We start from the raw sequence: 9,975 nt of genomic DNA on the forward strand, positions 1-9,975 counted from the left end.
GTAAAGACTAGAAATGCAATGGATTGATATTGTTGGAGTTAGACTTCACCTACTTCACTCTCATGTATATTAAGCAATAAGACTCTTCTCCATTAATTACTAATGTCAACCCACAAGTTTACTCAAACTCTAATCCCTTAAGTTGAATGAGCCTAGGTTTCCTTATTTAGAGTCAATTCCTTGAATCCCTAAATAAACAAACCTGCTTTACAAATTAGGGTTTAAGACAACTAATGGGTCAAGTTCCATTCCTAGATACAAGTTCCATTAGGTATCTTGTTCCAATTCAAGGTTTTAAGAGATATTTTTCAATACCTAATGACCCAAATATCATGCAATGAATGGGTAAAACAAAGCAAGCTTTAAATGCATAAGCAAAGATACTAGAAATCAATGGAAGAAGCATATATATATTCAAACCATTCGAAAATACATGAAAGTTCAGTGGCTACATCTAACCCCAACAAAAATGGGTTTAGCTCTCCATTGTCATGGAGAGTTCAAGCTTACAAAATGGAAAATGGAAGAGAAAGAGATACAAAGAGGAAGATGGAGTTGTTCCCACAAGCCCTAGCACTCCTCCAAGCTCTCCAAATCGCGTTGCTCGAGCTCCAAAATGTCCAAGATCCTTTTCCCCTCGCGAAAATAGAAGAAAAAGAGCCAACTTGCCACATCAGCGAATACTGGCGCCTAGCGGAAGGGTCTCACCGCAGGCGGTAGCGAACAAACAGGGGGCAAAACCATCAGCTACCGCCCGGCGATGTCCAGTTACCGCCAGGCGGTTCGTAACAGGGGCGCCTGGCTGGCGCTTTGTTGGCGCTTGACTGGCAGTCTGTTCCGCTTGGCGCTTGCTTCGTGTCGCCAGGTGCTTCCTGTTGACATTTTTCTTCTTCTCCTTGTTATTCGGGGTCACTCATTAGTCTGAATTTTTGGAGCAAAGCTTCCAATCTACAAAAAGGACACAAAAAATGGGGATTAGTGGTATATTTAGATCAATGTAACCCACAATGTATTTATTTACAAAAGTAAGGTAAAATTGAGGATTAAGTAGGTTAAAAACTTTGGAAGAGATGATTTTGCTAATGAAATATAGCTTGGATAATGGTAAAAATTAACATTATCAATATGTTTCACTATTTTTCAAGTTGTTTCTAGATTTCGCTATTTGAAAATCTTTCATGTTCAAATTTTAACTTATAGATTTAAAAAATTGTAACATACTTCCATATTGATCAATCTAAAATTTATTTTTCTTCCAAATTGATCAATCTAGAAGTTTCATTGTTATGTTCTTTAACTTCTAAATTATATGTTTTGGAAGGAAGATAGAATATTTATTTTCGTACAATGATTATAATTTAGAAATTTGCATGTTAACCATCTTTGACAAAAATGGATAATCAATTTTGGATTAAAATGTTAGATGAGGTAAATAAAATTTTTCAAAATGGATGAGGTAAATAAAATTTTTCATTATTTTAAGCTTAATTACTCATTTTGTTCCCATTTTGATTGAAAAGTTCCAAGTAAATCCCCACTTTTATTTTTGTTTTAATCAAGTCTCAATTTTTTAAAAGTTGACTCGGTCATGTCCTTTTCATTAGTATCTTACAAACGACGTTAAAGACATGTTACGTGCTAGTTCATAGCTTTTTATTATTATTATTATTTTAATTTTAATTTTTCTTTTGCAAATTTTGTATTGCCCATGTGTCAGATATCATGGTGTGATATATGGCACTGCCAATGTCACATGATAAGACAATGTTGCATGTCAATGTCAAATATCTTGTTTTCAATTCAAACCCTATATAAGTTTGTTTTATTCAATTCACTATATTTTTTACAAATGGAGCAATGTTGTCCATCTCCACATTATAACCAAATTTATTATTTGTTAAATGTTATATGGATAGTTATATTAAAATATATTTTTTTATTAAATATTTTTGAAATTATTTTTAAACCAACTCTAACAATATTATTGGATTCCATTTAATTTAATATCTTTTAAACTTATTAAAAAATGGTTTAATAATATAGTAGTTTTAAAAAACTACTCTTTTTATAAATGAAACTTAAATTTACTTAATAAATATAATAATATTTATATAAGAAATAACAAAGTATTTTTTGACTTAAAATAAAATAAAACATAGAATAAATATTTGTCTGACTTTAAAATATTAAAATTTAAAATGAAAACAATTAAAGAAATCATTTTTTTTATTATATTATTAAAAAAATAAAAATATATTAGTTAATATCTATAAATTAAATTATTATTATTATTGCTATAACAATTAATTTAATTATTTTAATTCAATATTTTAAAAAGTTAAATTTAATATAAACATTAATATAATATTTATAAAAATTATAAATTTTGTCTTAATTTAGAGAGGAACAACATTGTTTCATTTAAAAGAAAAAGTTGGAACCGAATTGAAACGACTTATATAGAAACCTAAATTGAATATAAGACAATGACACTTAACACTAATACGCGAAACTGCTTGCCACATCTATAAGATCTGACACGTGGACATAAAAAAATTTTGCAAAACAAAAATAAAATAAAAAAAAAAATATGAATTGACACGTAACATGTCTCTACCTTTTTGTAAGGTATTAACAAGAAGGACTTATTGAATTAATTGTTAAAAAATTAAGACTTGATTGAAAAAAAAAAAAAAAAGTGGAAACCTACTTAAAACCTTTTAAACAAAATGGAGACAAAAAATAATACTTAAGTCTTACTTTTACTTAAAAATTGGAATGTGACCGTCGTTATTAAGTTGTAATATATTTGAGTATATGTTAGGTACGTTGGATGACCTACTTGAATGAGTACGTGAGGTAGCATTTAAGTGTGAAAGAAGACTATGTATTATTTGGTTGTGAAAGATATGGCAAACATGACAAAAAGGAGGATTTACAGCTACCTATAACTCGAAAAGAAAAGAAGAGTATACTATTTGGTTGTTTTCATCTTGAAGTCAATTCAAATAACAAAGAATATTTAAGGTAAATAAATTGTTATTTTTCTAATAATCAGACTTTTAAGAGATATGTTTATTCCTATTATAAGTTTTTATATGAATAATATTCTCAGGCATGTTTAAGTTATTGAGGTGAATATGCACCATCGAATGAGAATGTTGAATTCTAGAAAACCATTTACAATAAAAGATTATTTGTCCCTATTTTTTATAAACAATTCTAAAACACTGTTTCAAAGAAACCGGTGAACATCTTGCTTTGACGTAGGATGAGGAAGTGTTTTGGTTCGGAGACTTCTCAGAATGCCAATGGTGCCGTGAAGAGCAATAAGAATAAGAACAATGTCCGATTATATAGAAGCTAAGCTAGTAAGCTACTCTTTAATTTATAACAACATATAGTTCTACATGAAATTATACTAATGTTAATGATCATAAAGTGAGTCAGAAATCCTTGAACCACTACAGTATCCTTAAACCTTGGTCAACAAGCTGTTTCCCTTGGAGAAATCTCAGGCCCGAATGGCTTCAACAACAACCTAGGGCTCTTCAAACCTCTGCTGTTGTAGGAGCAGTGCACTGAACTTTTGACACTCCTTTTGATCTACTAGTGATAAAATTAACTTCGAACTAGTTGTGCCAGTGCTGCAGAGTGCAGCATATCAGAAAATGGTGATGATGTCAACTACAACAATAAGATTAGAAGCTGAGCTACTGATCAAATTTACACTATTGTTAACTATCTAACAGTGCACCAGGAAACCTCAGGCAACAGTTTCTTTGAAGCTCTTAGCCAACCAGATAGCTGTCTCTCTTGGGGAAACCTTCTCAGGACCGAATGGCTTTAACAACACCCCAAGTTCTTCAAACCTCTGTTGCTGTAGGAGCCGAGCAGAGAACTCAAGCAAACCCTCCAATGCCTCTGCACGTTGCTGGTAAGACGAGGGGTCAAACCTGCGTTGGCAACACTCGGCAGAGAAGTGGCTTGAAACAGCATGCTCAGAACATTCATTGCCATGTGAAACTGGAGCAGCAGCACTCTTTGGAGATTGTACACTTGATGGGACACTCACTTTGTCCACAACTTGGATTGTGCACTTGTCTTTGGTGATTAAGCATTCAGCACTCTTTGGGGAACCAGAAGAACACTGAGCCGAGGTTGATGAAGTTCCATGAACAGGAAAGAGAGAATCCTGACAAGAGGCTAGAGGGAATTCAGCAATCTTGTCAATTCGTGGTGCATTGACAGAAACATCAGGAGAGTCCATGCCCCGAAGAAGACCAACATTAGCTCTATATGGGGTGGTCATGCACATGGTTTTGGTAGGGAGTGGAAGGGAAGCTCTGCGAGATGGTGGGGTAAATTTAACACCAGGAGTAGAAGATGCTGGAAGCTGAAATCATAACAAGCAAACAAATAAATTGACACGGGCTAAATTATATGACATGATTCAAATGCTAATTCAGGTTGAAAAGGGAAGAACTTGAACTTACTAGCTCACGCTTGAAACCTGTAAGGGATGTCTTTGATGGTATTGTCTGCTTTCGAGGAGTGGCATATTCCTTAGTTGTTCTCAATCTTGGCACCCTATCAACAGTGGAGGACTTGGTGTCTCTTGACTTGTTCGAATTGCATTCTTCACGGACACAACCAACAGACAACTCACAGTGTTTCTCTTTTGAACACGTAGAGAATCCTTGACCTCTTTGAGTAGAACACACAGAACCTAGTTCAGTTCCAGAGATACTAGGATTCAACGCCCTGTCATTGCTGAATGACAATCTTTTACCTCTTCCAGAAAGAGTAGAAACAGAATCTGTCTCGACAAATCGAGTCCTCCTTACATAGTTTGAATCAGACCATTGGAATGGATAAGTACTTCTTCTAGGGTTATTTAATTTCAAGTGAATTTTAAGAATGTAAGGTTGAAGATGCGGATGATTTAGTAACTCTGCCGCCTGCCAAAAAATTGCACTTAATTAGTGTTAAATAAATCCCCACCAAAATGACGTTAATTGGACACAAATAAACTAACTATAATTACTGCATCCAAAATTATGCTCAAAATGGAAACCAAAGAAATGGTTCTATAAGAAACCTCTAGCACACATGTTATGCAGAAGTGTAAATAAACATAACTGAAAGCCATGCATTTTTTTTACATTTTCCAGAAGCTAATCCTCAGGTAACTAACTTCACTAAAAAATGGTTCACAACACATACTTGAAAAGGACTATGATACAAGTACAGAGCCTAGGAGATAACCACTGAGAGATCAATCAGGAAGAATCTATTCCAGTTACACAATACAAGTTAAAAGCTAAAATCAAAATCATAACTAAAAAATTGAAAAAATAAAAACTAAAAAATTGAGACCAGAGAATCCACATCTAGTATGAACTTTTAGCTGTGATGACATCTGGCTTGTATTTACAATTCAAGGAAAATTACATGTAGAGTAAATTATGTAGGCACACCATTATTTTGCAAACTCATCTTGACAAAAGAGAAAGAAATAAGGTACAAAAGGCATACACTGGGCCGAAGCTCTGGATTCTTCCGCAGCATACTCTTAACGAGACCCCGACTGAAAGAAGAAACAAACGTATTATCACAATAAGTAACATTGATCACATTATTGAATGGGGTCATGGGGCCAATAAAATGAGCATCAAGGGTCAATCTAATCAAACTGCTAATTGAGATCATTTTATCTAATCTCTATGCTTTACATCTTTTAATATTTTTCACTAAATCCTGGGTTGAGGAAAGAGAAATCTCTACCATTATTACATGGTTTGCTTTGCTACATCTTAATTCGTGATTTTATCATTCAATTGAGTTTATTCTTTTCAGTTCTTAATGCTATTCTTGGACTGGTTAGGAATTGAAATTAAACTCAACCCCTCAAATGGAAAATTGGTTATTGCATTTGATCTTTAGGAATTTCACCATGGTGGTTGAGAAAACAGGAATAAGGCTTAATAATTGTGATATCATAAACATGTTACATGTTTGTTTGGGTTAGGAACATCTAACGAACTAAGGTTCTCGGCGGGCACAATGGGTAAATGCCAAGGAATTGAATTTGGCCTAGAGTAGTGAATTTTATCTTCAATAGATAGATCATAATCACTTACATTGAGAGCCAAGTCAAATTGCTTGAAAGAAGAATAGAGAGGAATCTAACCCTCGTCAATGGTAATCAATGTTGTTAAATTGATCATGAATTATGACCTCTGAGACCTGCCATGTTCTATGTTCTGTTTTTGGTATTCCTATCCTCTTTTCTCCTTTTTTCTCGACTATCAATTCAAATAGAGATAACTTGTGGGTTGGCACTTGGATTGGATCTAATCCTAAAGGGAATGATACTTAATATTTCATTATTCATATAACAGTCAATACACTAGCTATTGTTTCCCTGTAAACAGTTAGAGAGACTAAGGAAATATACTAGGAAATAGAAGACTTACAAAGAACCAGAATACACTGTAGGTAGTGGAGCCACTAATGACTTGTTTATTTTGTTAATCAGTGCTTGCATATCCTGCTCAAATAGAAGAAAGAAACGAAAGAAATGATTTCACGTTGTCTTCCAAAATGTACTAGTTCATACATCACCGTGAACACTGATGATGCAATATAATATTTGTATTCTCGTCAAATTTCCCTTAGGTATTGTTTGGTTTAAAGGATCGATGAAATGGAATTGAGGTGGGGTGTTTGGTAGGGGATGAAGTGAAGAAAATTAGTTTAAAAATATGGTGGGTCTACTTTTCACATATTTATACTTATCTCTCTATCTTTCTCTTTATACTTTTTTTATTTCTCTTCAACCAAACACCTTTAATTCTCACTTTATTTCTCACCTATCCCCACTCTATCAACTTATTTTCAGCCATCCTACTTCTCTTCTCTCTACGAAATAGGGCATTAACATAACAAGTTTTGCCAGTTACGTATTCTTGAAAGAAAAACAGCCAGCCAAAGAGAGAAACTTACAAGAGCTTTGAAAGCTGGTTTGTGAGCAGCCATTTCATACACACAGCATCCTACAATTATTTAAAATGCAACAAACGTCAATTGCAAATGAAAATACACTTGAAGATGAGAAAGAGTAATTAATCCTAGGTGATCTCAGGAGTAAAAGATAAATCTATCTCACCCAAAGACCAGATATCTGATTTAGAGCCATAGGGTATATCAGCAAGAAGTTCAGGGCACATATAACTTGGAGTGCCAACAACCTAAGTAAAGACCAAGAACACACTAAGATATCGGATGAGAGTAATCGACAGAATATGTTGGCTGTAAAACTAACCGAGGATGCAAGATCATCGCATGTCAACATTTTAGCTAGGCCGAAGTCACCTGCATCCACATACTCAAAATAAGCACATATGATACTAAAACAAAGCACAAATTAGAAATGTTCACAGCTCAAACACATTCATGAAGTGAAAGTGCAGTTTGAGAACCAAATGAAGAAAGCCATTACCTAGACGAATATCTTGATCTTTTGTCAAGAATATATTTGAACACTGAAAACAACAATGATAAAAGGTCAACACAAAGTGGATCCTCAAAGATTTCAGATACTCGGCAACATAACATCTTCGACACATGAACTAAGAGAAATCATTCACCTTGACATCACGATGAAGAATATGATTTGCATGCAAGTAATCAAGTGCCATCAGCAGCTGAACCAGCCACTTACAGAGTTTCTGTACGAAAAAAGATTTATAGATATTAACTAGTTAATTCCATACACTTTCACAAAGGAATTGAAATTATTCCCAGGCTAAAAAGTAAAAGGGCTTATTGTTAGGGCAACCAACCTCTTCAGGAAAATGTACGCCATTGGCCTTTTTAATAGCTTCAGTCCTGCAAAGAAATTATAGTAGGGCAACTTACTTCACAGCTAAAAGATAAAATGTGCTCATATATGTTCTGAGTTGCACATATACGTAAACTGAATGCAAATCATGACTTACATATCTCCTCCTTCACAATAGCCAATGACGATACATACAAAACAACCCTGAAAGTGCAGGCACCAATTTCAATTAGTTCACAGCTAACCCACTGATTTAAATTTATCTTACTTTTCCAACCGGAAACTTAAAAGTCTTGTTTGTTCTCGAGCAAGCTATGTTTCCAAACAACCCTGAATTTATGTTTTAGCTTCCGAATTCACTTTTTAAGTAAAGGGAGACATTAAACAAAAAAAAAAAAGTTAATTTTGACAAGCGCGAAGTGAATAGCAATGGAAAATAAAAAGGTAAGTCATTTGGTTGTATGTTGAATGCAAAACAAAGTGCCTCGGACAGAAAAACATAAATTTGTGACAAGTAGAACTAAGTCAAGTTCTCCGTTACAAAATTGACAAAGAATTAAAACCCATAATTTGTGTTACAAAAAGGAGGTTCCACCCTCAAGATCATCAATACTACGTTAAAAATCCAGCATTTATGAAGAAATAAATGAATAATCATCATTAAACATTTGGAGTCCAAAATTAGTCATGTCTGTTAAACGTAAACCACATTTATTCTCTTGGAACTCTTAGTCAAGTAAGCAGAAACACTACAGAATAAGAAAAGACAAGAACATTAAAAAAGTTTTCATTTTTTTATGTTTTTTTTTTCCTTTAAAGCTAACCTTTTCTACCCAGGAATCTTTATACTCCACGATAAATGGGTTTCGAACTTTAGAGATAAGCTCCATCTGCCAATTGAAAAACAAGAAATAATAAGCAGAGCATCTAAGAATCTCCAGCCATAGAAAAAACAAGACAAAATAAGCATCCCGCTACACATTATAAAAACAAAAAAATCACCAAATAGAAAGAAAAACACACTACATATTCCATAAAAAAAAAAAAACAAATGCAACAGTAAATAATAGAAACCATAAACCCTAGACAAACATCAACTTCAGAAGCTCCGGAAAAAAAAACATTTTCTTTTAAAAATGGTGGTGTTAGTACAACCTCCTGGTGAGCGGATCTGCGTACTCTATCCGTCTGGCGGGCAAGCCGGATCTTCTTAAGAACATACCTAATTTTACAGAGAAAATTAAAAAATAAAAAACAAATATATATAAAATAAAATGATGTTATTCATGAGAGTGAATATAAGCAAAAGGGTCACCTTTTGTTTTCGTGCCTGTGTCTGACAAGTAGAGCAGAAGCGAAGGAGCCTCTTCCAATCTGTTCTAGAACCTCATACTGCTCCATTTTCAGAGCTTCACTTCACATAGATAGAGACTATAGAAAACAGAGAAAGAGAAGAAGAAGAAGAAATGGTAAGAGTAGTAAAGAGAAAGTGAATATAAGCGTGGTGTAGTGTGAAGAGAGCGTTATTCCACCGTGGAAGGAACCTTACCTTACCCGTGCTCTTATTTTATTTATTTTACTCATATGTTTCCTGTTGAGTCATTTTCCCAGAATAGGCTTTTAGACTTTGACCCAATTCATCTTCTTCTTCATCTTCTTTTTTCTGTTTGAATTAATTTTCTTTTCAGCTTTCCTTTTCAGTTTCTCTTACTTCAAATTCTTTTCTTTTCTTTTGCCGCTCTCCCATAACCATTTTTTTTTTTAAATAAAAGCATAGAATAATATTTACTCGGGTTGGTGGGTCAGGAATCAGAGTTTGCCATTACTCTTACAAAATCCAAACCAAACCAAACGCAACGCAACACCGTACCAGCATTGTTTGTTTCATTAACTATTCAGTAGTACCTGTCATTCTATTTGGACCTTTGACTGTTTTTCTTTTCAGAAAACAATTATCTTTCCCAAAAGGTTTTTTGCTTAATTAATGCCACATATAATCAGATAAGCAAGGTGTTTGGGACTATAAAGGCCCTTTGCTGGTTTCTATTTGTAGCATGAATTAAAATAAAACTTTAACTGGGTATTCATGTTCATTCATTCACGAATCAGCAATTTTTGTTTCAAAATTT

General features: G+C 33.7%; 1 protein-coding gene across 2 annotated transcripts; it reads right to left on the reverse strand.

Moving 5' to 3' along the window:
- Positions 1-3,352: 3,352 nt before the first annotated feature.
- Positions 3,353-9,539, reverse strand: NEK4 (NIMA-related kinase 4). Of its 2 annotated transcripts, XM_028082539.2 has the most exons (15): positions 9,396-9,539; positions 9,162-9,277; positions 9,002-9,068; positions 8,671-8,736; positions 8,004-8,050; positions 7,848-7,893; positions 7,653-7,733; positions 7,505-7,547; positions 7,328-7,377; positions 7,172-7,253; positions 7,009-7,058; positions 6,480-6,553; positions 5,539-5,590; positions 4,497-4,961; positions 3,353-4,396 (listed from the first exon to the last, which is right to left on the reverse strand). In XM_028082539.2, exons 2-15 carry the CDS (start codon positions 9,245-9,247, stop codon positions 3,767-3,769), a joined length of 1,839 nt encoding a protein of 612 aa, XP_027938340.1. In that variant the 5' UTR covers positions 9,248-9,277; positions 9,396-9,539; the 3' UTR covers positions 3,353-3,766. The 2 variants fall into 2 exon arrangements, with proteins under 2 accessions (XP_027938340.1, XP_085521272.1); XM_085665146.1 differs by lacking the exon at positions 9,396-9,539 and having other exon boundaries at positions 9,162-9,374.
- Between the last annotated feature and the right edge of the window lie 436 nt (positions 9,540-9,975).

This window comes from Vigna unguiculata, chromosome 7, assembly GCF_037176805.1.
Source record: "Vigna unguiculata cultivar grain cowpea cultivar isolate G323 ecotype 2 chromosome 7, ASM3717680v1, whole genome shotgun sequence".
Lineage (NCBI taxonomy): Eukaryota > Viridiplantae > Streptophyta > Magnoliopsida > Fabales > Fabaceae > Vigna > Vigna unguiculata.